General features: G+C 50.4%; 1 protein-coding gene across 1 annotated transcript in view; it reads left to right on the top strand.

Moving 5' to 3' along the window:
• Kndc1 (kinase non-catalytic C-lobe domain containing 1) overlaps positions 1–27,077 on the top strand; it is a 47,019-nt gene that overhangs the window by 9,172 nt on the left and 10,770 nt on the right. Inside the window, exons 4-23 of the mRNA XM_021167366.2 lie at positions 3,642–3,788; positions 4,153–4,270; positions 5,631–6,367; positions 8,852–8,966; positions 9,352–9,423; positions 9,524–9,585; positions 14,303–14,461; positions 14,914–14,991; positions 15,549–15,642; positions 16,188–16,350; positions 16,427–17,040; positions 17,293–17,437; positions 18,178–18,263; positions 19,241–19,650; positions 22,900–22,993; positions 23,079–23,176; positions 23,405–23,625; positions 25,992–26,105; positions 26,635–26,782; positions 26,876–27,055. Coding sequence (XP_021023025.1) covers positions 3,642–3,788; positions 4,153–4,270; positions 5,631–6,367; positions 8,852–8,966; positions 9,352–9,423; positions 9,524–9,585; positions 14,303–14,461; positions 14,914–14,991; positions 15,549–15,642; positions 16,188–16,350; positions 16,427–17,040; positions 17,293–17,437; positions 18,178–18,263; positions 19,241–19,650; positions 22,900–22,993; positions 23,079–23,176; positions 23,405–23,625; positions 25,992–26,105; positions 26,635–26,782; positions 26,876–27,055 — 3,855 coding nt within the window. The remainder of the gene's footprint in view (positions 1–3,641; positions 3,789–4,152; positions 4,271–5,630; positions 6,368–8,851; positions 8,967–9,351; positions 9,424–9,523; positions 9,586–14,302; positions 14,462–14,913; positions 14,992–15,548; positions 15,643–16,187; positions 16,351–16,426; positions 17,041–17,292; positions 17,438–18,177; positions 18,264–19,240; positions 19,651–22,899; positions 22,994–23,078; positions 23,177–23,404; positions 23,626–25,991; positions 26,106–26,634; positions 26,783–26,875; positions 27,056–27,077) is intronic.

The raw sequence follows: 27,077 nt of genomic DNA, 5'->3' as shown, positions 1-27,077 counted from the left end.
CTCCTCCGGGGACAAAGCTTATTTCTGTTCCAAACCTCAGTGAGTGTACCATCTAGTCAACAGCAGAAGTGCAACCTGCCTTGGAGGACTGCTTACCCTGACCTAACCATATGGACAGCACTGGCCTTGGCCATAAGAGTTCTTTTCTGAGCTTATCAAGGTTTACCAGGAACACATATTTCATATTATGAAATATTTCTTCTGTCCTCTGGAAATGATCATGCAATTTCCTTCACTGAGATGTTAATGTGTGCATTTTTATGTTCTACTGTTACCACCCTGCCCCACTTAGGAAAAGCTGGGCTAACCAAGTGTCATATCTCTTCTGGGAACCGTTGAATCTGACTAATAAGGACTTACCAGAGGTCTTCTAGGGTTTTCGTGGGCAGCTGGTACATTTTACCCTATGAATGTTTCTAACCAGCGCTGGTTTTGAGATTGCTCTGAGCTTGTCTGTTTGCTCTGTTTATACAAGAATGGGCTGATCTATGCCTTGAAAGTCTGGGAAGAGTCATTGAAAAGAACATCAGCTTCCTTTGTGAACAATTTCTCACTACCATCAATATTTAATAGTTATAGAACCGTTCTTGTTTGTGCTGCAAAGATTTTTCTTTTCTTTTTTTTTTTTTTAACTACAGCAGATGAAAACAGGCACCTAGTGGGCTTGGGGTGATACCCTTTGCATCTCTGTGATGTCTGCAAATTTCCTGTTTCCATGTGCTGGCCCTTTCTTCTTTGCCTTCTCTTTTTTCCTCTGTCAGTCTAACCAGAGGCTGTTTATCTTATTATTTCTCTTAGAGTATCCTCTGCATTGTCTGGTCCTTGGGGGTATCTGTGTGCTCTCGGCTATGGGTTCTTATTGCTGATTCTATCTTTTCTTTTGGTGCTTGTTTCTTATTCTCCTTTCTTTTGTTTGCTTTGAGTTCAGCAGCTGATTCTTTTTTCACTTCAGGGGGAAACTTGGCTCATCCATCTTCATCTCCTTAGAGTCGGTATTTCCCGCTGTGACTCTCCCTCTGCATGTGAGCTTTGTCATACCGTGCTTGCTTCTGGGTAATCTTGTTTTTTAGCTCAGTCTATGCGTTGTGCAGTTATGTGAATAGGCTGGGTATACACAGAAGGCACACATGTAACCAGTATACAGCCCTGTAATTTTTCAAAGGCTGGGGTCTCAGCGATCAGTATCCAAACGGAGCTATCACAATGAGAAGCTGGCACCACCGCCCCCAGGGTGGCTGTCCAACCACACAGAACAGAGATATTGATATCATTCTGTTCTGCGGCTTCCTGTGGCTGGACTCAGCAGGGCTGGTGGAGGCTGGCTCCTCTGCCCCGAGTTGTGAGAGCTGTCATGGGAGCAGAGTCACTGGAAAGTAGTCATGCCCTACAATTGTTTCCTATTTCTGAACACACTGGGACTTTCTAGTGCATCTTTGTCTTTTTTTTTTCCTTTGACTTTCTGACTCAGTCGGCTGAACCACTGCTGGGCCCCTCCCCCGCCCCCTGCATACCTGCTGGATACAGCAAGTGCAGGTTTCCTTTGTTCTGTGAACCCTTGTGTTCCTTGATCAGGTGCAGCCTCTTCCATGCAGCTCAGGCTCGCTCATCCATGTGTCTGGTTGCTTTATTCATTGTTTATTTATTTGCCCTTGTAACCATGCAATTCTGCCTCGGGGAACCGGTGACTGGGGCTCTTCCTGTAGAGGGCAGTATGTTCCCACCGTACAGAGCAAGTAGCCACTGAGCACCAAAGGATCCTTTTGCTCCCCTGGGGCTGAGCCCTGTGCAGAGGGGATTTCCTGTGGGTTGATTGCAGTGTGGTTATCCAAGGTGGAACAGGATGCTGGGGGTATATGTCAGAGAGGGGATCCAGGTCCACGGTCTCCTTCAGTTCCCTGGACGACCTATGACCTTTCTGTGTTCCACACACACAGAGAGTTGATTCTTCCTACCTTAGTCTTATTCTAGAGAGACTCTGAGTATACGTGGGGAGTGTCCCCACATCCACCCTGGGAAATATGGCTCTAGTATAAGCCATGGTGCCCAGGGTCTTTGTTCTGTCCCAGATTGGCTTTACTCCGAAGGACTTTGCTGGAGCTTGCCGGAAGCCGTAAACAGTCCGGGTGATATAACATCAACAGGAGCCCAGGGTCAAGTGTGTGTCCTGGAGCCTCACTCTGGCTCAAATACACCCTTTCTGGAATGTTCTGACACCAGCTCATCCACCTTGGACCCTCTGTGTTCCATACACCATCTAGACACACACACACACACACACACACACACACACACACACACGCACATCCTCTCCTCTTCTGCTTCCAAGACTAACTCCCCCAACACATACTCTAGAACCTCCTGGGCTTGCAGTCAGTCTTCTCAGAACTGAGTATGGTCAATGCCCTTGTCCAAAAATCCCCACAGGCTCACTAGCGTCCAAAAGGTAACAATCCCCCAGCCTCTGCGATGTCCCCTCCTCCACATACGCAGGTCCCTGTCGTGCCCTTGTCACTCTGATGGGCTCCTGTGGTAGCAGCCTTGATAGCCCAGTGCTGTCGACTATCATTTGCTTGAGACCACGGTCATCACAGACAACCATGATGATGGGAGACTATGAGTTTGTGAGCACAGCAGAGAGGCAACAGGTCCATCAAGGGTTGCAGACCTCTGCTCGCAGGTAAACTTCAGGCTAGGGATCAAAGGATGAGTTTAAAAAAAAACAAGGAGCTGCGTGATAAGGATAAGGAGACTCACACTCAGCAGGCAGCAGCCAGCAGGTCTGCGGTCCCCTTTCCTCACTCTGATTCCTCTCACAGAAGATAAGGGGACAACCAGGCTGGAAAAGGAGTGTTGGTCTGTGATGAGGGGCAGCCAGGATCCCAGCCCTGGCTAAGAATGCAGCAGACAAAGACCTTTAGCAGGGGCTAAATCCAGAACAGGCACACACACACACACACACACACACACAGGACCTAGGCCTAAGAGAACAAAAGACTTCCGACATATGAAAACAGCCCAGCTCAAATGGGTTCCTTTGTATCCATAGTTTCAAGCTAGAAACATAATTTAAGTGTGCCACTTATAAGAGCAACAAAACCCACAGGAATCCCAGAGATTAAGGCGGCAGATTTTTAAGAAATAGGGAAAAAATCAAGTATTAAGTTAACACAATGAACATACATTGAGACATCCTACTGTGCCCCTTAAATATAGATGGTTATTTGTGAGTTAAAAGTGTAAATTAAAATAAATGCTCTGACTACACATAGTGATTTCATTTTGTAAACAGATTAAAAGAGGAGCTAGTCCTTCCTGAATAACATTGGCTTCCCCACACCCACACCCTTCCACACACCTGGTGTCCCAGCCTTGTGCACAGCCCTCCCTCCCTCTCCTGAGCACAGACAGGACTGTGGCAACTTTTAAACCAAAAGAAAATTCTTCTTTTCTCCTGCTTGCATCCTGTTTGTGAAGAATGCCTCAGGCAAAATAGGCAGCTGGGGAGAACAGGATTTCTATGCCTTGGGCAACAGGCCCAGGCAGCACACTGAACACAGACTCTCTAGTCTGCTTAGCCCTGAGCCTTGGCAGGGGAAAGCAGCCATTTGCAGGGCAGGTACTAACACTCCTTGGTACCGCAGGCTCACATCTACTCCCTGGGGGCCACACTGAAGGCTGCCCTGGAGTATGTCCCAGAACCAGAGCTGGAGCCCAAGCTGAGCACAGACCTGGAGGGACTGCTGAGCCAGATGCAGGCAGAAGACCCCAGAGAGCGGCCGGATCTGGCGGTAAGCTCCCAGCTGGACACACATGGTGCATGAACACCTAAGCACAGGCAGCACAGATCCCGCAACCTCACTGAGGTTCCTTGGCTAGAATCTGGAGGCGCTGCATTCTGTTGAAGTAAAGGCCAGTCTTTACTAGACGTTTGTAATGAAATTTGTAATGGAAGTTATCAGGGACAAAAGAGAGTCTTTTCCTGCCAGGGTGTACGAGTTTATATGTACCAGAAAGTGCATGTGGAAGCAGGAGGACTGGTCTGGGGGTGATGGGTGCCATCCCAGAGCTGTGCAGTTGGCGGGGGAGGGAATCAGGAGGCTAGGTCTCCTTCTTGTTGAGCTGCATACCTGAGAGGCACCCTGGCACCTGCAGAGCATCATAGCACTGTGTGAGGAGAAGATGCAGCCTGTGTCCTCATGCCGCCTGTGCCGCAGTCTCTCAGCCATTGGAAGAAGGGTGCTCTCCATTGAGTCCTTCGGAGCATTCCAGGGTAAGCGCCATCACCTCCATGTCTATTCCTAGACATATATATACACACACATACACATTCATATGTGTATACAGGGACAGTGCACATCTATACAACCACCCCAGAAGTATGCACATAGTATGCACATATAGAATCATGCACCCTCACTCATACTCATCTGTCCTTGTACACAATACCACACTCACAGTCACATACATGTTCAGATCTAACATGTGTATCCCATGCAGACACACTCACATGTTTATACCACTGCATATGTAAATACACAAATGCCTGCTTATACTACCCACTCCAGTGTAAGCGTGCACACATCCACATTCAAGTGCACACCACACATACATTCACACACGTGCATGCTGGGCACACACCGGAATTTTCAGACTCAGGATTAGTGACTCCAGCCAGCCTTGTCTGGTATTCTCACCTCTTTGCATGACAAGCTGTTGTTATACGTCTGGAACTTATCATAGTCTCGAGACTGTGCTTGCCCCCTCAACCACCCAGAGCCTCAGAATGGCTAGAGGACCCTCCACCCCAGCAGCAGTGTTTGCAATGCTATAACCATGGTGACTAGGCCAGGTGTGGTGGCGCACGCCTTTAATCCCAGCACTCGGGAGGCAGAGGCAGGTGGATTTCTTAGTTCGAGGCCAGCCTGGTCTACAAAGTGAGTTCCAGGACAGCCAGGGCTATCAGAGAAACCCTGTCTCGAAAAACCAAAAAAACCAAAAAAAAAAAAAAACCAAAAAAAAAAACAAACCAAAAACACCATGGTGACTGACAGCAGCACCCCAGTACCAGCAGAGGGTAACATCTGCATGCAGAGCCTTAGACAGACTACAGAGTAAAACAGGCAGCAGAGTCACTGCAGCATGTATGCAAAACTGTGTGTCATAGTGTTTGTGCAAGGCTGTGTGCCGTTGCATGTGTACAAGACCTTGCTGCATGCCGTGTGTGTAGAAAACTGTGTACCCTATAACTGCCACCAGATTCCGTTTCTCCCCTTAAGGAGTGGCTTGTGTGATCATAATAGAAAAATAAGGAGCTTTGGGACAGAGTAATTAGACAGGCAAGGGCTGGTCCTCTGGGACACTCAGCCAAGAGGGAGACTTAGAAACCTCCACTCAGAGTCTCTAATTGGCTGAGTTATGTGACAATAGATCCTGGGGGCCTCTGGAGCCTATGCTAAGGGGTGAATGGGACTCTGGAAGTGCAGGACAGGTAAGCCTGCCCTGGGAGGCTTTGGGGGAGGGATCTGTGATGGTGAGTTAGGACAGGGTTAGAGGTGGCTCTCAGGGAGCCACCCTAGCACAGACTCCATTCCAAGCTTCCCGGCTGTAACTGTATCCTACCTTCTGCTCAGAGCTCAGCGAGAACACATGGAGGGGAAGGCCTGCTCCAAGAAATGTGGGGCCCAAGAAGATGCCAGGAGACCTCAGCACTGACCCAGAGGCACTGTTCCCATCAAAGGGCCTACTCCAGCCTCCTGCTTCCAGGGATGCTGAGCAGGAGGCTGGGCAGAGGCCCAGAGCCCCATCCCCCAAACCACTGCTGTCAGCCTCCATGAGAAACGGTGAGAACCCAGGACAGGAAGGACTGGCTGACCTTGTCCTGGATGCCAGGTGCCCCCTGGGCGAGCTGGACAGAGACAACCTCAGGCGAAGCCGGCTGAAAAAGGCTCAGACGTTTCCCAGGCTACTGCAGGAAAGCACAGAGACCAGCACCCTCTGCCTGTCACTGAACGGCTCGAGAAACCAGCTGGCCATATCGGAGTTCTTTCCGCCAGACCCCAGGAAGCTCTTCCTGGAAGGGAAAAATGGCCTTTCTGGTTTCAAAACACAGTCCAAAAGCAGACTGTGGCCAGAGCAGGAGCCTGGAGTCCAGTTGGATAAGACACCAGGTGCAGGCCGCAACCCACACAGGAGTCCAGGGGCCTCGGGGCAACTGGAGGCTTCATCTCCTAGCCAGGGATCTGTAGAGTACAAACCTTCACCCAGCCCCGTAGACGCTGGAGATTCAGACCATGAAGGCCACATACCTAGGAGTGAAGAGAAGATTCCAGAAGAATCCAGACAACCAGGAAGTGCAGCCACTGAACAGGTATGTGATGAGGGAGCAAGCAGGTGAGAAGCTGTCTCTCCTTAGCCAGGGGGTGTAGCTCACAAAGGACCTGCCCTGCCCTTCCTTCACTCCCAGGCAATAATTAACTGTGTTTCAGGGGAGACTTCCTGTTTCTAAAAGGAGCTTCAAACTCAAATTGGGGGAGGTGCCAGACATCACCCCCAGACCTGCAAGCTAACCTCTGGACAGCCTTAGAAAGCACTAACTTGCTCAGCCTCCATCCACCAGTGCATAGGTGCAGCCCCACAGTTAAAGGCTCCTACTGGTGCTACTTCAGGTTCCTTGAGCTTCACACCTCACAATGGGATGAAATTCTAGTGCACGAGTGTGCAGGCCAGACACAGACCACAACACTAAGTGTGACCCCCCACTTGACTGTTCTTTGGGTTCCTCAAAGCTCTGTGCCTCAGCCTGTTTCACAGGGTAAAGACACTTGAGCCAGTGGCCCAGTATACATACATCTGTCTACCAAGACATCTGCCTGCTGATGTCTACCAAGACATCTGCCTGCTGATGTCTACCGTCAGCCTGGTTTCCCACCAGGCTTTGTTGCCCCCAAAGGAGAGAGTGTGAGGCAGACGACTCTGTGGTGTATGTTGTCATCTGTACCCTGATGAGAGCTTGAAGAATTCCCATGGGAAGTGTGGTTACTTAAAGAGATGCAGGGTCCATGATGCAGACAATCCGTGTTGCCTGAGCCAGGGATGCACACATATTCTCAGCCACCATCACAACACCATCTTCTAGATGGATAAACAGATGCGTAGGTAGCTGGGGTAACCTGTGTAGGGGGAGGCAGTGCCAAAGGCAGAGAGTTGAGGTCTCTCCTTCGGAACAGAACACAGCAGACCAATGAGCCTAGCTTTCACCTGAACCATCTGGTCAACCTCCCTCAGACAGAAAATGATCAGGGCCCTGCAGACTTCAAATTCCCACATAAGAATGGCCCAGAGCTGGGAGCCCTCACCTCAGGTTCAAGGCTCATTGTTCCCTCCTGAGGATACAGTGATCCACCAAGAGCAGTGCAGATGAGCTGGAGAGCAAAGAGCCACAGGACTGACCTAACATGTCAACCCCTGCTATGCACAGGGCCAGTGGATAGCATCTTGGGTGAAGGGATGGCCTCAGAAAGCATCTGCTAACAGGCACTTCTGTGGTGACCTCGTTTCCAGACCTTCAGGTGGCCTCCACAGGCAGGAACTATCTCTTCTAGGCTCCATTAGTTCCTTTCACTTGAAGATATGTTAAAATACGCGTAAACACAACATCTACCACTTAAGCATCTCTACACCTGAGCTCTGCCTCCAGCCCACACTGACTCCCCTCCATCCCTCTCCACAGTCTCACCGCCTTCTACACTTTTTTGCCTTTACAGATACAACCTCATGTGTGAAATCAAAAAACCTTCTGTTCTGTTGTCTTGTTTCACTCAGCATAATGTCCTCAAGGTTCACCAATAATCAACACCACAGTGCTCCTCCTCCTCCTCCTCCTCCTCCTCCTCCTCCTCCTCCCTTCCCTCCTCCCCTTCTTCCATCCCCCACCCCTTCTCCTTTTCCTTCTCATCTCATGGTGCCCAAACAGTCCCGGAACTCACTGTGGAGTCAAGAATAAGCTTGAGTTCTTGGTCCTCCTGCCTCTGCCTCTCAAATGCTAGGATTACAGGTGTGCACCGCCACACCCAGCTCCTGAATGGTCTTATTTCCCTGGGCCATGCCATTAGAAATGGTTAAAACATTAAGTCTTACACGATGTGTTTTAAAACATAAGCTCACGGAAGTGAAAACGCTCTTCCTTTTAAAGGTTGAGCGATGCTCTAATAGTCTGTCCCATGGATGGGCCACATTTCTATTAACCTTTATTTTAATTTATATGTATGGATGTTTTGCCTGCATGTGTGACTGTGCACCATTTGCATGCCTGGTACCCATGGGGGACAGAAAAAGGCATCAGATTCCCTGGATCTGGAGTTACAGAAGGTTGTGAGCTCCTCTGTGGGTGCTGGGAATTGAGTTATCCAAGAGTATCAGGTGATCTTAACCACGGAGCCAACTCTCCAGCCCCTGAACCACATTTCTTTATCCACTCATCTATTCCTGGGGATTTGAGCTGCTTTCCCTTTTGGGATCTGGTGAGTGGTGAAAGGTCTTGAACCTGCGTGGTCTGCTGTCCACTCCAGTTTCCTTTCAGATCTTAGGGGTACCCAGTGTTGGATCTTGAGGTAATTCTCTGTAGGATCTGCCATCTTTTCTCATGGCAGCTGTACCAGTTCTTGGGTGAGGGCTCCTGTTTCTCCATACTCTTACCCACACTCGTGTTTAATTTGGAGAACTTTTCCAGTCCTTGGCATAGGGGGATACTGCAAGTAGAAACAGAAGCACTAAGCGCACATCTTTCTCCGTGGAAACCCTTCCTTGACATCAGGTGGTCAGAGCGTTCTTATGTAACCCTTCTTTTCCACAGAGCCTGTCCCTGAAGGACCTTCTGTCTAAGCTAGGCCGGCCCTTCAGGGAGTACGAGCTGTGGGCACTGTGCCTCTCCTGCCTTAGCACTCTGCAGACACACAAGGAGCACCCAGGTGATGGGTCACCCTGCTCTCCTTGAGCCCTGGGCCCAAAAGCTGGGGAGGGAGAAAAGGGAGCGGCAGAATCGCTGCGGTGACACTGCCACCTCTTAGCCTGGAGTCCAGAGAATTTGAAGGGCCCAACCTACTTCACCCAGCCATTTCCAGGAGCAGAGCAATATGGACCATGTCCCCATCCATCCTCCCGTTTATTCTTAATTTAATGAGGGTGATATACCCTAACAGTGTTCCCAGGCAACTATTGGATAGAATGGCCAGCCCTCCAGTGTCTGTCCAGTCTTGACAGGTTTCTCTGGGGTCTCTGTGTGGTCTGGTATCCCCTGATGCTGGCGAGGGAGCTGCCCACACACAGCTGCATACTTGATCCTCTCTGTTGCAGCTCACCTGTGCCTGGACAACGTGTTGGTGGCTGAGGACGGGACGGTGTTCTTCGGACCGCCCCCTGCCAATGGTACACAAGGGTCACTCTCGGTGGGGGGGGGGGGGGGGCGGAGAACCAGAGCGGGCTCCCCAAGGCGGGAAGAATAACCAAACTGCGGTTGCCTTTCTAGGCGCCTACAACTCACTCTTCTTGGCTCCCGAGGTGTCAGAAGAGAAGCTGGTGACAGAGAAGGTAACCAACCACATCACCTCTCGCTCCGTCCTCACCCTCTGCCCAGTGGATCGCGGGGCCAGATGGCCTAAACGTGGCACCCATCTTACTCGCGGGGCTACTGTAGCTGCGTTCACTGACGTCTTCTGAGTCATGGGCGTGCTCATGGGACGCTGGGCGGGACGAGCTCCAGTCCGAGGGCGTAGACCCGCCGCCACTAACAAGCTAATATAATAGGCTCTTATAAATTTTAAATTAAATGAACTAAATTACACTCAGAACCTAATACAGCCCCCACCCTGGGAACCAGGTTAGCTGATCCTCCAGGCTTTGGCTTATCTGGTACTCCACAAGGCAGGAACCAGGTCTTGGGAGGGAATGGGCGGAGCAATATAGAAGGCGGAGCCATGGGGGGCGGGTGGAAGGAGTGAAGGAGCAGGGTGATACCAGACAGGGCAGAGCAAACCAAGATTTTTTCAGTCTTCTATGCTGGACCCTGCTACTAAAGAAGTGGCACTTGGAAAACTCCGCAAAGGTAAAGGGAGCCTTCCCGGGGCCAGGCTTACTAGCCAGAGGGCCAGGAAGGAGCAAGTGACTTCAGCTGGCCTGCCTGCTCCTTCTGCTTGCACAATGTGTCTGGGGTCCATTGGCAGGCCTAGACCTGAGACCCTGAGAGCAACAGAGGTGTGCTGGCCTTGGCTGCTGATACTGAGGAGTCACCCACGACGGTGCGGGGGAGCTAGGACTATAGACATGTGGACAAGAAAAAGAAATGAGATCAAAATTTGAACAGGCCCAAGAAGCTTGCCCTAGAAAACCAAGCATTCATGGCATCAGAATTCTAGAAGGAAAGAAAACTGTGGGCGAGGCAGAAGAGCAATCAGTGAGTGAGTAATGAATGAAAAATATCCAACTGTGTCAAAACACATAAGCCTACACACTCAAGAAACGGAAAAGAAGGGGATAAACCTAAAGAAACCAACACTACGTTGTAGTGAAACCCCTTGGAAAGCTGAAGGTCAAAAGAGAAACAGTTTATCTATGTGCAGGGTAAACGGTTCAAATGGCAACTGAGTTCCTACCTGATGACCTTAAAAATGGAAACCTTTTACCTAGAGTCCTCTGTTCTGCAAAACCCCTATGTGTCAAGAAGCTCTCAGAAGGGAAAACAAAAAGAACTAAAAATGTATCACAGACAAGAGTAGTTAGTGCCGTGGGTTCTAAAGAGCCAAAAGACTGGGCTGGCAAGATGATTGACTCAGCGGCTAAAGCGCTTGCCGAGTAGTCTGGATTCAAGCCCTAGAGTGAAGGGGTTCTGTAGAAAAATCTCGCACCACAGATTTCACACACACACCATCCACACGCAATAATAATAATAATATGGTTTTGGAGCCGTGTGTGTGTGTGTGTGTGTGTGTGTGTGTGTGTGTGTGTGTGTGTTATAAAGACTGGGCTGGAGAGATGACTTGGTGGCTCAGAGCAAGTAGAGTTTTATTTCTAGCAGCCACAGCAGGTAGCTTCTCCGGTAACAGCCCCAGGGTATCGGATAACAGCTTCATTTGTTTATAAATGTCTGTGGAGGAAATACTTAATCAAAAGTGGGAGAGGCAAACCGGATGCAGAGGGCTGGATGCAGACTTGGAAGATGTTGACAATGATCCACTGTGCAAACAAGCCACTAGGAAACAGTCTGATAGACAAAGAGATGCCCTAGAAACAGAGCAGGTGATGCAGACGGAACTGGGAGCCAGAGAACCAGGAAGAAAGAAAGCATCCAAAGCAGAGATGGCAGAGGGGCATTTGCAGGCACCAGGACGGCAGGAGACACCGCAAGCAGCTTCCTCACGTGCTTGGCTGAGATGGACACAAACTCCACAGCTCAGCCAATGTGAAGTAGATTGTTGTGATGGCCCATAGCTACCAAGGGACTTGAGCTTAGAATCTGAACACTCTCTTGCGCAGTGGCTCTCAACCTTCCTCAGGCTGAGACCCTTTAATACAGTTCTCCTCATGTTGTGGTGACTTCCAACCATAAATTATTTTCATTGCTACTTCATAACTGTAATTTTGCTACTGTTATGAATCATAATGTAAATTTTAGAGATAGGGGTTTCCCGAAGAGGTCTTAACCCACAGGCAAAAGAAAGAAAGAAAGAAAGAAAGAAAGAAAGAAAGAAAGAAAGAAAGAAAGAAAGAAAAGAAAGAAAGAGAGAAATCACATAAAATTTAACAAACAACTTGGCAGGAGAGATGGCTCAGAGGTTGAGAGTACTGACTGCTCTTCCAGAGGTTCTGAGTTCAGTTCCCAGCAGATGATTCACCTCCATTTATAGTGAGATCTGGCGTCCTCTTCTGGCATTCAGGCATATATGCAGGCAGAACAATGTACTTAATTTTTTTAAAAAATTGTCTTTCTTTAAAAAAATTAACAAAACCACCTCTGGTGCTATAGATGTAGGGTAGTTACTCTGAATGCCTGGAGAAGTGGCTCTAACGCTCCAGGAAGTGGCTGGTGGATATTGTGGATATTCGGAAGTGTTGAACAAGGCATATTAGAGAAGCCCTAGATATGCTGTAAGCAGAGCTACCTGGAAGGGGTAGCACACGCCTTTAATCTTAGCACAGGGGAGGCAGAGGCAGTGTGACCTCTGAGTCTGAGACCAGCCTGGTCTACAGAGTGAGTTCCAAGGGAAAAAAAAGTTCACTTCAAAATGCTGACAGATAAGCCGGGCAGTGGTGGCGCACGCCTTTAATCCCAGCCCTTGGGAGGCAGAGGCAGGCGGATTTCTGAGTTCGAGGACAGCCTGGTCTACAAAGTGAGTTCCAGGACATCCAGGGGAACACAGAGAAACCCTGTCTCAAAAAAAAAAAAAAACAAAAACAAAAAATGCTGACAGATATGCAATCAGAAAAGACTGGGTATACACAGTTTCAAGTGGAAAGAAGCCCTTATTGGGAATTGGATTAAAGCCACTTGTCTGTTCTGGCAAATAATTTATAGTGTTCATGTTAGTAATTTTGATAAGACTGAGTTTAGAAGTAATGGACTAATTACCTTTTTTTTTTTTTTGGTTGGTTGGTTGGTTTTTTGAGACAGGGTTTCTCTGTATAGCCCTAGCTGTCTTGGAACTCACTTTTGTAGACCAGGCTGGTCTCGAACTCAGAAATCCGCCTGCCTCTGCCTCCCAAGTGCTGGGATAAAAGGTGTGCGCCACCACGCCCGGCAGACTGATTACTTCTGTGGAGAGGAGATCACGACACCACGTTGTTTAGGTTGTGGCATGGTTTCTTGCTGAGTGCTTGTTGCTAGAACTTACAGTGGCGTGGAAAGGTTTGAGAGCCTCGCCCCTAACAGAAGCCTCTGGAAAGTAGAGGCCGAGGACAGGCATTGTTGAAGAGATTAGAAGCACTAAAAAGAAGCCAAACGCTGAGCGGTGGTGGCGTACACTGTCAGTCCCAGCATTTAGGAGGCAGAAGCAGGAGGAGCTCTGTGAGCTCAAGGTCAGCCTGGTCTACACAGAGAGTTCCATGACAGCCAAGGCTATGCCGGGGGAACAAGCCTGGAGGGGATCTCAGGAACTGGCAGGACTCCACCCACACAGACTTCTGTGAGATCTTTCCTATCAAAAGGAAGGAATCAGTCCAGGGTGATAGGCTTGCAAAGGTCAGCCTAGAAAAATGTTTCCCGGGATTCATTTTACTGAAATCAACCTTCCAAACGCTCAGAGATTGCTATACAGCCACGGTCCAAGTGAGTTAGGCTACTGGTCCAGCCCACAGCATCCCTGGCATTGTCCAAGGAATGCTGTTATTGCAGAAAGAAGAGGAGTCACAAGGGCCCTGGAGACTCGAGGGCAGTAAGGTGATGCTGCTTTCCTGACAGGATAATAATAAAGCCGAGAGAGACTGCAGAGGAGACCCCAGACGTTAGTGACATCAGACGTACATGATGTGCTTTTATCTTGTTCTTCTTAAGTGTTTGTCACAGCAATGACAAAACTGACCAACAGTCAGTTAGCAAAACATACTCTACACTGGGTGGCCCAGGGGCTTGAAAAAACGTGATCTTCCTCCACCCAAAGTTTTGGTTTTATCTGATTGTTTTGAAATAGGCTAGCCTGGGCTGGCCTTGAACTCTCTGAGATCTACCTGCCTCAGCCTCCAAAGTGCTGGGATGAAAGATGCATGCTACTGCACACTCTTCTGCTTTGCTTTGATCACACTATCAAGATCCATGACAGTGTCCCAGGCAGGTGTGAGGAGCCTACACTGCCTACAGATGATGCTGTTGAATAAAAACTAGGGAGAGCATTTGGTGTGAGCTGTCAGCCTGGCAGAGAACACCTTCAACCCTGTGCTATTCACCCCTCCATCAGAGACAGAGGGCTGCTTGTGCAGAGAGCCGGCTGGTAACCATTTGGCCAGCACACTCACTACTAATTGGGAAAGAGCCCCAGCTGGGCAGGTTCTACATGATGCATGAGCAACTGGTTTTCAAACTATTGAGCTCTTACAGTGTCTATAACCTAAACAGGATAGGGAGGGGCCTGGCTCTGTTAAACATGTAGATCCCTGCCAGGCTATGACCCTGGCCTCCACATATCTAGCCAACATGGGGCTCCAGGCACTAGGCAGGTGACTGAGCTGAGGGACTGTGCCTTGGGGTGGAAGCAGTCAGTCCGGGTGATCTCCTCTAACCCCACTCTTACTATCTCTCTCCTGTCTCCCCACTACCCAGGCCTCTGTGTACTGTGTGGCTGCGGTTCTGTGGACAGCAGCCAAATTCAGCGTACCCCGAGACCACAAACTGGCCCTGCCGCGTAGACTCAAGACACTCCTTCTGGACATGGCCAGACGCCATGCCTCAGAACGGCCATCTGCAGCCGAGGCCATCAAGGTAACTGCACAATGGTCAGGCCTACTCACATTCTCAGGGGTTAGGGTGGAGGACAGTAGGGCCCTCGATGCTGAAGCTAGTGTTAACCACAGTTGTCTACAGAATTCCTCTACCTGGGTAGGCAGCATGTTAAGGATTGCCACATCTTGTACGTGGTTCGGATCCAAACCTGCTGTGACTCTGTAATCCCATCCCCCTTCCCAGCACCCTGCCTTCTCAATTCCCCACGCAGCCTCCCCTGAGCCCTGCTATCTGAGACTCCAGCTCAGCTCTTCAGTGTTATTCACAGCTATGACAGGAAATCCAGACACCAGGACCAGGATTATTTAGAGAAGCTCCAAGGGTCTCAGTCACAAATGTTCCCTGCAGTATCAGGAGAGATGGGGGCAGGCTCAGCAGAGTCAGTGCCTGCTCTGCTGGACTATTCTGGAGAGCTGTCTCTTTCATTTCAGGTGTGCAGCAGCTACCTCCTTCAGCGAGGCATGGACAGCAGCAAGATTCTAGCCCACCTGCGGGCATCCACCTGCAAGGCAAGACGATGCTTTCCCAAATCCACAGGGACTCCTTCATGCTCCCATTTGCACCCACAGGGCCCTGCTTGTCCCCTGCTGCATTGTAGGCTTAGAGGGAAGGGACGGTGAGTAGCCATCTTCCCAGCACCTCCTACTTAGGTGTGCTGCCGACCACTGACAACACAAGCACTTTTTCTTGAGAGACTGCCCCTTCTCAGGATCCCCTCACAACTTTTACATAGGAACTCGTCAGCTCCTAACTGGGTGGGAGACCCAGAAGATGGGGGTCCCGCCCTGAGGATTAAGGGTAGCAGTGGGCAGGAGCACTGGGTTCTCTGGGAGAGTTTGGGGATTGTTTCTCTACTATCTTCACGTTCCCTAGAAAGGTGAAGCTTCACCACAGCTTCACTGAAGGGGCCCCCATGGCTCTGAATACCTCTGTGGCAGCTCCCCCAAGCCACAGAAAGCTTGTACTAGGCTGGAAGCTGTGTCTGGTGGCTGTAAAGCATACCTCATACTGTACCTCCTCAGCCCCAGTTGGCCCTAACTGACCATTTGATGGCCTTCCACACCAGGTTCACCCAGAGGAGGAGACCATTGGCCTCCAGAACGCCTTCTCAGTGGTTGAACTGAAATCCACCACGGCACCTGCTCCTGAGAGTAGTCCCGGTGGGTCTACCCAAGCCTTCCCACTCATTGGCCCCTGTACCCCAAACCATAGCTGACCCCTATCCTCCATCATAGTCCTGCCCTGAGCGGACACTTGCAATGCATTTTACCCATAAAGCAGGATGATCAGGTCAAAGCATGTGGCCTTGGGCTAAGCCTTAGCTTCCCTTGCTGAGGACTCAGCCACCTGCAGCTGCTGTCTGTGTAGCCAGTGCCAGTTCTTCACCAGAGCCTCATCTGTAAGCCAGTCCTCCCACTGTCTGGCTTCTCTTTCAAGGCAGAACAGACCTCCAGTTTAACAGCATCTCAACCTCCCAGCTGTGGCTCCATCTCCTCACAATAGCTCTTCCAGGCATTGTCATGCACACACCCATACACAGGCCTTTAAGCTCCCGGGCTAAGCTTGATGTAGAACAGCCTCTGGGCATCTGAGGTGCCCACCTGTGGAACCTTAGTGTGGAGTCACTCAAAAGTATCCGCTGATCTCCCCCACTGCTCCCTCTCCTGTCTCCCTGTTTGTCCCTGTTTCTACATGCTGTCCCTAGGCTTCCTGCAGGTCAGCAATGATAGCAAGCTGGTCGCTGTCCCAGGGCCTGTGCCTAGTCTGCCCCCCTGCTGCAAAGAAGCCTGTGAGCTGCCAGCAGCCTTCACCTCTGAGGCCACTCACTTTAAGCCCATAGTCCTGGCTCAGGACGGGAGTGTTACCAGGTGAGTGTCCCCACTCCCTGCTAGCAGAGGCCCCAGGCACAGGTAACCCCTCCTGAGTTCCCATCTCTCTCCACAGAGACCAGCTTGCCTTGCCCTCAGAGTCAAATGAGAAACCCAAAGAGGGAAGTGGTCATCTGGACAGGGAGGGAACAAGAAAGCAGGCAGCCCTGGAGCTTGTTGAGGCCACTGACCTAAAGATGTCCAACCAGCTGCCACCTGGTCCAGAGCTGCAGGGAGCAACTCCAGACCCTGATGGTGACTCAGGGTCCCCCAGCTCAGCCACGGAATGCTCCTGCCCCCATGGCCCTGCTCTGGTCACCCAGCAAAAAGGAACATCAGGGACACCCAGCTCTCCTGCCTCTTCCCTGCCCCCTGAGCACAGGCCAGATGGTGAGGGACCACTAGGTACCACTGTGCTCCCAGGGCCCACCTCAGCCAGCCAGGGCTCTCGACACCCATGTAAGCCACCCAGGGGTAAGGCTGCAGCGAGTCCAAGCAGCCCTAGGGGCTCGGATGGTCATCCTGAGAAGCCTCGGCCAGCAGACCGCAAGCTCTGTCCATCCAGTGTAGATACCTCATCCCCCCCTAAGATGACAGCCTGCCCCTCGCTGCAGGAAGCCATGCGCCTCATCCAGGAGGAATTTGCCTTTGATGGCTACATGGACAACGGGCTAGAGGCACTGATCATGGGTATGAAAGCCACAGGGGCCACCCTGGAAGCCCAAGACTAGGGAGAGGTTGAGGGAGGTAGACCCAGTCCAGAGAGGGGACTCAGGGGATCACACATCTGTCCTGCTGAGGTCAGTCAGGAAAACAAGGGCAGCTTCCAACTTGAGCCTGCACCTCTTCAACCCCAAAGTCCTGAGACAGCTTCCCAGTGCAAGGGAACCAGAAAGCCTCCCGTGTGTAACCTGACTGGCCTATCTATCCTTTGGAAACCAGGGGAGTATATTTACGCCTTGAAAGACCTCACCTTCGCCACCTTCTGTGGTGCCATATCTGAGAAGTTCTGTGACCTGTACTGGGATGAGCAGCTGCTAAAGAACCTCTTCAAGGTGGTCAATGGGCCAGCCTCACCCTCTGAGAGGTAAGTGTCGGTGCCCACCCTTCCCTTTCTAACTTTCTGGGCAAACCAAGCCACCAAACTGTGTAGGATCAGTGCCTACAGTCACCCCCAGCCCCAAAATGGCCAAGGGCAACTCCATGGTGCTGCTTGTGATTGTTGCTGGTATTCATGGCTGGGGACAGGAGCGGGGGGCAGGGGGGACACCCTGTGACTGACCTTGAACTCACAGAGATCCACCTGCCTCTGCCTCCTGAGTGCTGGGATTAAAGGCATGTGTCACCATTGCCTGGCCCAGTTCTATTTAACAGTAAAAATTGCAATAGGCAGCCAGACGTGGTGGCATACATTTGTAATTCTAGTATTTTGAAGACAGAGGCAGGAGGAGCATCACCATTGTTTGAGGGTAGATGTTTGACATACTGAGTTTCAGATCAGCCAGGGCCACAAAGTATGACCCTTTTTTAAAAATCAAATCAAATCAAATAAACCAATAAATAACTACAGGCAAGTATACTTTCCCTGCCCTGCGCCCAACCCAACAGCATTTCCACAGCTCTGAGAAGGGTCTCTTGATTACACCCAGGCTCTTTCAAGTGGCACCGTGGAGCCACTACCCAGGGCATTTCTGACACCAGGGAGATGACGGGGTCCTGTCCTACCTAGTTTGTTCAGGTGATGCTCCATGCTGGGACCTCTCTGCACAAGCCCCAGGTCTCATCCAAATGGGGGCGGAGGGAACTGACTGATGTTCTCATTACCAGCACTTCTGAGGAGCCTGGATCCCAGCCAGAACACTCACCCAGCAGATGCTCACTGTCCAGCAAAAGGCCTTCCCTGCACGGACTCGGTAAGAGACAAGCCCTGCATCTTGAGGTCAGGCAAGAACTATTCTCAGTGGGGTCCCCTGGACAGCTGCAGGAAGACTTCTGTTGTCAAGGACAGCCCTGTGCTGGGAGATATCCAAGAAGCCCAGACCTTAGGACATGGGCTATCTGGGGACAGTTTCCTGTCCCTTCAACAACCAGCATGATGGCTCTTCTCATCTATGAAAGTAAAAGCCACTTAGATATTCTTCGAAATTCTTAGCCAGAACAACAAATCAACTTAAAACTCAAGGAATTGGGCCTAGTGATGCACACCTTTAATATCAGTACTTAGGTGGTAGAGACAATATGATCTCTGAGAGTTCGAGACCAGCCTCCTCTACATAGCAAGCTCCAGGATCACAAGGAGCTTAGGACCACATAGGGAGACCCTGTCTCCAGAAGCAAACAAATACCTCAGTAAGCAATTTGAGGAAGGGAGGCCAGACAGCCATGTGGCGGTCATGAGTGCACAACTGTGATCACGTGGGTCTGTCTACTAACTGTGATAAGACCATGTTGGTGGCTTCATCCCTATTTAAGTAAATCAAGGAGCAGGTGATTATGTCTTGGGCAGGAAGTCTACCTGCTCCTGATGGCCAAGGAGCCAAAGGCTACTGGCACAGAGCGAAGCTTCTAGAGTTGACAGAGTTCCAAATACCTGACAGGTTTGTATGTGGAACGTATGTGTATGACTGAGCTAGGTTTGAGATTTCAATGCTCCCGATGAGCAGATGGGATCAGAGGGAGGAATAGATCCTGGCTGGAATCGGTTCTAGCAGAGGAGAGTCCAAGCCTCAGAGAAGTTTGCAGCAGGATGAGTGCTTAGGGGAGCTGATCCTGTCTCAGCTCCACCGAGCACAACAGCCAGGACTAGCTAGGATCCTTGATGGGGGTGTTTGGGTTTCCTCCACAGCCGGAGGCAGAGGTACTACCCACTGACCATTATCTTTCTTTCAAGGCAAGGAGAAGCCAGCCGCGACCTGGGGCAGCGGGGGACCCTGCTCCCCCACAGCACTATCAGATATAGACTCCGACACGCTCTCTCAGGGAAACTTTGAGGTTGGATTTCGGTCTCAGAAGTCAATAAAAGTCACACGAGAGCAGCAACCAGAGACCGAAGTGGATGGGCAGCCAGGTCCAAGCCAGGACTCAACCAGCCATGCCTCGGACACAGTGGCCCGGCTAGCTAGATCTGAGGATGGTGGTCCAGCTGGGTCCCCAGGGGCAGCCGATTTCCAGAACTGCAGCCCTGGCTGGTCCAGTGCCTTCTATGAGGCTGACTGCTTTGGAGCCGATGTCTACAACTACGTGAAGGATCTGGAGAGGCAGAAGGCCAACGGGCACACAGAACTGGAAGCCCAGAGTCCAGTGAGTCCAGGGAGTTTACCCACTGTGGGTTGGGAGGGCATCTGTAGTCTTAGGAACACCCTGGGCAGTGATGCTTTTGCTCAGGCAAGGTTTTCAGGCCACTTAGGCCAATGACAGGGCCTTTCCAGGCTGTGTCCATTCTCAGTATTCTTCCACTCTGGTGGGCCCAACTCCCCTTAGCCTGTATTAGATGTTCTACAATGTGGGCACATGTTCCCTCAGCTGAGCAGCAAGGAGTGACTTTTCTTTCCTCTTAGCTGTGCCCATGGGTCCCAGATGACAGTAGTCAGGGGCCACTTGGTCTTTGTGTGCATGGTAAGTGTTGGGTTAAATCTACTGCACATGGCTGCAGATGCAGCAATCTCTTTCCTATGGCGTCTTAACTCTAGGTGAGAGACAACACCAGCAACAAGTTTAGGCTGGGACTTGGGGGTCAGTGAGGTCAGCAAGGGTTTCTCTGGCAGGTAGCACGAGGAAAAGCCCAGGCTCTTCCCCTGGTCGATAGGAAGAAAAGAGACCTGACTTTAGCAGCCAAGGCTAGCCAGCGTAGTAAACAGGAGAACTCCAGCAGTTCTGCAGCTGCTGCTTGTGCAGGCAGGCCCACTGCTGGGAAGAGGGAGGGAAGGCCAGCAGCCTTAGCATGACTACATATGGCGTATGTGAACTACGGGCACCTCCACACTTCAGTCAGGCAGCCCCTGGCACCTCAGCATTCTGGCCTTGCATCTCCAGCTCATCTCCAGCCCATCAGGAAGTGCTGGGGTTCAGTTTATCGTTATCTTCTTCTTGTCTACAGTTTCTGGTGACTCTGCTTCCTTCAGGTTGTTCACACATACACACACACACACACACACACACTATGCATTATGCGCACACACACATATACATAGATACCCAAGTGAACCCAGTAGCTTAAATTAGTCCTCAAATCATTCTTTTCTCCCTCTAAAGAACCAATGCTTCTAACTTTTATAACAAATTCAGGGTCAAATCTCACCATAGACAAAAGCTAAACTTATAAACTTACACTGCCCCCTCCCCTCTCTCTCTTTAATGTATTAATTTATTTGTTTGGTTTTTTTTTTTTTTGAGACAGGGTTTCTCTGTCTGGCTGTCCTGGAACTCACTCTGTAGACCAGGCTGGCCTCAAACTCAGAAATCCACCTGCCTCTGCCTCCCAAGGGCTGAGATTAAAGGCATGTGCCACCACTGCCTGGCTATGGCTGGGCTTCTTAAGCATAACTTAGAAGGGCACAGCGTTCCATCCCTGTCTGCTTCTTGACTGTGGATGCAGTTTGACCAGCTACGTCCTGCCCTTGCCACCAAACCTTCCCTGTCATAATGGACAAAAGCCCCAGAACAGTGAACAAAATTCACTGTAAAAAGGAAAGAAGAGCCGGGCGTGGTGGCGCACGCCTTTAATCCCAGCACTCGGGAGGCAGAGGCAGGCGGATTTCTGAGTTCGAGGCCAGCCTGGTCTACAAAGTGAGTGCCAGGACAGCCAGGGCTACACAGAGAAACCCTGTCTCGAAAAAACCAAAAAAAAAAAAAAAACAAAAACCAAAAAAAAAAAAAACAAAAAAAAGGAAAGAAGAGCCGGGCGTGGTGGTGCATGCCTTTAATCCCAGCACTCAGGAGGCAGAGGCAGGCGGATTTCTGAGTTCGAGGCTAGCCTAGTCTACAGAGTGAGTTCCAGGACAGCCAGGGCTACACAGAGAAACCCTGTCTCGAAAAAACCAAAAACAAAAACAAACAAAGGGAAAGAAGGCAGACTGTCCTGAGGGAGCATGCAGTGCACACCTGTAACTGCAGCACAGAAAAGCTAAGACAGGAAGACTGTGAGTTCAAGGAGAGAGTGAACTACAGAGCAAATTGAATGCCAACCTAAGAGACATAATGAGTCCCTGTCTTGAAGAGGAGAGAAAAGAGAAAGAAAGTAGCAAACAGAAGGGAACCACTTGGGGAAGGTACCCCTCCCTCCCCACACTGCAGACAGATAGAAATTAGAAATACTGCAGCCTGTGTGTTCAAATAGGCAGCAAACATCAAAACTTCAGCTCCTTCTCATGAAGTGCAGAGACATGGCAACCACATATCCAAGCCATCTGTCCATACTGTCATCTCTATGTCCCCCTGACAAAGTGAGGGCCCTGGAGAGGGGCTCCCTTTTTTTTTTTTAAGATTTATTTATTTATTATATGTAAGTACACTGTAGCTGTCTTCAGACACTCCAGAAGAGGGAGTCAGATCTTGTTACGGATGGTTGTGAGCCACCATGTGGTTGCTGGGATTTGAACTCCTGACCTTCGGAAGAGCAGTCGGGTGCTCTTACCCACTGAGCCATCTCACCAGCCCCGAGGGGCTCCCTTTATCCAGAGAATAAAGGCAGCCTACCCTGAGCCCAGTACTAGCCAGGAAGACTGGAGACAGTGAGAGGGGCTTTGGGGCTACACAAATGGGGCCTGCCTTTTATTACTGAATAAGCCTTTGTCTTTGTAGGCCCTGGTTCAGCGGCTTATCCCCAAGAACAGGGAAGCCACAAAAAGGTTTGCCCCTGGCCCTTCTGAGATGGAGTCTAGAGAACTCTCCAAAAGCAGCCAGGTGGAAACAACCTGGTGGGTGAGGAGAAGGATACTTCAGGAGATACATCCAAAGACTGGGCCAAGTCTTAGGGCAGAGGTTCTCAGCCTTCCTAATGCTGTGACCCTTTAATACAGTCCCTCACATTGAGGTGACTCTCCCGACCATAAAAGTATTTCATTGCTACCTTATAACCATAATTTCACTACTGTTATAAAGTGTTATGTAAATATCTGATATGCAGGATATCCGATATGCAGCCCCCGTGAAAGGGTCGATCGACCCCTGATGGAGTTGTGACCCACAGGTTGAGAACTGCTCCCTAAGGGGCTGGGGTGTAAGGATCTTCATTGGCCTCCCCTTTCAGCAGGCAGGCCACACGCACACACAGTAGTGGACTCTGGCATCGTTGAGGAAAATCGTTGAGGGATGGAGTACTGGTTTCGAGGTGAACCCCTGGAGCCCACTTCTGAGGTGTTCCCTCATTCATTTCCTTTGCCCTTCTTATGCCAACCACATGTCGGTGGCCCTAACACACACCTGTTCTTCCTGTGGCCGCTCGGGCAGCTCGCTAGGCAAAGGTGCCTGCCGTGTCTTCATCTTGTACAGAAGGCAAGTGGTGCCTGAGCCCGCAGTTGCTCAAGCTTCACCTGCTGTGCTTCCTCTCAGGAGCTGGAGCAGCAGCTCATGATAGAGAAGAGAAACTACAGGAAGACCCTGAAGTTTTACCAGAAACTCTTACAGAAGGAAAAACGGAACAAAGGTAACCCCGTACGGCCAGCCACCTGCCTCACATGAGGTGCTTTGTGCCCTCCGAGTACCGTGTGCTGACTCTGCTATGCCCACAGGCTCTGAGGTCAGGACCATGCTGTCTAAACTTCGAGGACAGCTGGATGAAATGAAGTCCAAGGTGCAGTTCCTGAGCCTGGTCAAGAAGTACCTCCAGGCAAGTAGCCTTCTATCCTGCCATTCTTCCAGAATGAGAACCGGGCCTCAGGTGGGGTTCCTTCAGTCACTGATTCATAGGAATCAAGACACATTAGGTCATGCACAAGGGCCCTGTGTAAAGTCTCAAAGTACTGAGAAACCCTGCCATCCCTGGGTCGATAGCAAAGTGACCCATAGACACACACCCAGTGACCAGCCATAATCCACTTCCTTTCCCCACACACAGGTCATGTATGCAGAACGCTGGGGGCTGGAGCCCTGTGCTCTGCCAGTGATTGTGAACATCGCCGCAGCCCCCTGTGACACACTGGATTTCAGTCCCCTGGATGAGTCTTCTTCCCTCATCTTCTACAATGTCAACAAGCACCCAGGCAGCGGCCGGCAGAAGAAGGCTCGCATCCTACAGGCTGGTACACCACTGGGGCTCATGGCCTACCTCTACTCCAGGTGTGTCAGGTGCCCCCAAAGGATTCTCTGGCCCTGATGTACAAGATTTAGAGAACAAGGAGGAGAAAGTCAAGGAAAGCTCTGTCTGACATGGGTTATGCAATTATGTAGAGACTTGTTAGAATTCACTCTAACGTGTGTGTGTGTGTGTGTGTTAGCTTCCACCTACCGCATGAACAGGCTGCTAGCCAGAGCAGTCTGTCACATTCCCCAGAAGACCCCCTCTAACCCTGGTTCTGGGTCACACGGTGTGACCAGGCAGCACTGGGGGCCAGGCTACTAGGTTGACATACCATCTGCAGGAGCCTCCAAGGTACCATCTGGGTCCAAGACACTAATCAAAATATGTCATAATGGACACAGAGCACTATCTGTATGATTTCTGTGGCCTCTGTCTCTCTGAGCACTGCTTTGGTGACAACCTGAGAATCAAGTTCTGCACTGCTTGCCCCTAAGTCAGGAAGAGTCTCAGATCTACTCAACTGTACCCACAAAGCTATTCATTCATATGGTGTGGGCCTGGAATCGCATCCCTCCTTCCCTTCTCCCTCCGGCACCATCCACCCTGCCTCCCTCTGCCCCATAGAGCTCCAGCCTTCCCTCATTTCTAGATAATTCCAGCTCCCTGCAGTTCTCCTCACTTTGATGACTAGGCCTGTGTGTAGATCTGGAGCCAGAAAGCCATTGTCACATCCATAGTCCTGACGCAACTTTTGGAGTCCTCTGAGCAAGAGGCTATCAGCTTCAGATCTGATTGGCAGGTAGCACTGAGAGAACAATAAGGAGACAAACTTCCCTCTGTAGAAGCCCAAGCTCCTGGAATGCACTTGATGTGTGCATGTGTAGTGGACATGCATATGTGTGGTATTTTGAGCTATTATGTGGTATGATATGTACTGCATAGGTGATGTACGTATAGGTATGTGTTATGGAGTATTACTGTCCACTATCATATGGTGTACATAATTGTGTGTATGTAAGTGGTGTGAGTATAATGTATATTATATGCAGGTCACGTGCTTATGTATACACATATGAGGTATGTTATCAGCATTGTGTAGTTAATATAATGTGTGAGTATATATGGGGGTACTGTGTGATAGCTTATATCTCATACGTGTGCTGGTGGTGTACACCTGGAAGACATGAATAAACATTTACTCATCCCAGATAGGTAACCAATGATAGACCAGAATAACAATATCATCCAAGTCCATCTTAGTAAACCAATGAGTTTATTGGGGTTACATTATAGAAATATAATGGGTGAGGGGTTACAAAAGCGTGAGCGACTCAAGGGCAGTTTGTATCACTGAAAGCCCACTCTAGCCTAGGGGACAGATCATGGAAGATGAGACCCTTGAGCTCACTGCACAACTTGCAGGCAAACAGGTAGGTCCCAGTGTCTTCTTCTTATGCATCACAGTTGGTCAGAGAGCATCTCTTCCATACAGGTGGTCTTATCCTCTTCCAGGCAGCTCAGCAGGTCTGAGCTCCTCAGCAGGCCCCACTACTTTTTTATATTTATACTTAGGAAAGGAGATTTTGTGTATCTGATAAATTTCAGATAAACTTCCTGAGACTTCTGAGTTGTTTACTTGTTCATAATAAGCCTCTCTTTAGAGCATCCTCAGTTTAAAGAGCCTCCCTTTAGACTGGGTGCAGGGGTTGTCTGGTGGATGTGAACACGTGTGGGAGAATACAGGGAATGGCAATGCTCTGTGGTTCGGTGCCTGTATGCTTATGGTCTGTGATGCATACTTAAGCAGACAGCAGAGGAGGGCAAGAGGCTCCTTGCTGAAGTAAACACTCACAAGGGGTTTTCTCAGCTCTGAGTACCCAGTGTGCACAGCCTCTACAGTATAGGCTGCATAGAGGGCTGCTTAGTCCCTGGCTTGAGATACAGCTATCAGTATCTTCATGTTTAAGTGTCTCACAGAGGTAGGCCAGTGACCAAGCTTCCTTGATCTTTGATATGATGTTTTCTACCCTGGAACTCATCTGTAGATGAGGTCTCTTGGTAGGACCCCTCATCTTATGGTTACTGGTCATCATATTCCCCAGACTGTCGAAGAGTCACATTCAGGGCTCTTGTTAGTGTCCCTTGCATGAGGCTTTCTGGGGAGTATCTGCTCTGAATAGGGTTGTTCAATGAGATGTGACAAAGTGACATGCACATATGTGTGCACGCACACAGTGAGAAGCTGCACACACACATGCACACACACACACTGAGAAGCTGCACACATACCCATATTCACATACGCACTTAGAATCACAGGCACGCTCACTCATTGCTGGGCAAGGCTGCAGGGAGGGTCCCAGCTGGCCTAGGCCCAAGGCCCAATACCACATTCTACCCTCAGTGATGCTTTCCTCGAGGGCTACGTGCAGCAGTTTCTCTACACTTTCCGGTACTTTTGCACACCGCACGACTTCCTGCACTTCCTCCTGGACCGCATCAGCAGCACTCTATCCAGGTACCACTGCATGGGCTCCTGGCCAATAGGGATGGGATTTGGGGGGGACCTTGTTTAGCCCAGGAAGAGCCCTGACAGGGTACAGATGACATGTCCCTAGGAAAGGTCAGGGCAAGATAGCAGGACTAAGGGATTATGGGTAAAGGAACCCAGCAGGGAAGGACAGCTGAGGTCTTTGTGCTGGGCTGGGGAAGAACACTGGAAGGGCCCTTACTGCTTACTTCCTCAAGAAAGCAGGGGCTAGCGGAGGCCCAAACAAGAAGACAAGAGAGAGAGGAGCTCACTAGCCTGACAAGGATAGGCCAAATGGAAAGAGGCCAGTGAACCCTATAGCTTCTTTCTACAAAGCACCCAGGCCAGCAGATTGGGGTGTGAGTGGGGGACTCACAAGTCTGGGACCCAGAGAGAATGGTGGTGAACATGAGCGGGGTGCTCTGTCCTCCACTGTCATCACTTGGACTCCCCCAGAACTCCTCACCCTTCACATGCCCAGCCGGGGCCTATGCTGAGCCTTACCATCTGCCTCCAGGGCTCACCAGGATCCTACCTCGACCTTTACCAAGATCTACAGGCGAAGCCTCTGCGTCCTGCAGGCCTGGGTGGAAGACTGCTATACCGTGGACTTCATAAGGAACGCGGGGCTGCTGGGACAGCTGGAGGACTTCATCTCTTCCAAGGTGAAAGCTGCACTGGGATGCCTTCTGGGCTCTGGCAGAGAAAACCACTGCCTGGTCCCAGGAACAACAGTGACACCTCTTGCTTCTGCCTAGATCCTACCTCTAGATGGCACTGCCGAGCACCTGCTGGCTCTCTTAGAGGTGGGCACTGAGCGGCGGGCTGACAGTGCCTCTCGAGGTGCAGACCTGGAGGATCCTAAGGAGGCAGAGGAGGACACCAAACCCTTTAATGCCCTCTGCAAGAGGTTCTCAGAGGATGGCATCACCCGGAAGGTGGGAACCTGGCCTGGGGAAG

This window comes from Mus caroli, unplaced genomic scaffold, assembly GCF_978045245.1.
Source record: "Mus caroli unplaced genomic scaffold, Mus_caroli_1 scaffold_8, whole genome shotgun sequence".
Taxonomy (NCBI): Eukaryota; Metazoa; Chordata; class Mammalia; order Rodentia; family Muridae; genus Mus; species Mus caroli.
The sequence above is the reverse complement of the archived record's forward strand: the minus strand, read 5'-3'. Positions and strand labels throughout refer to the sequence as shown.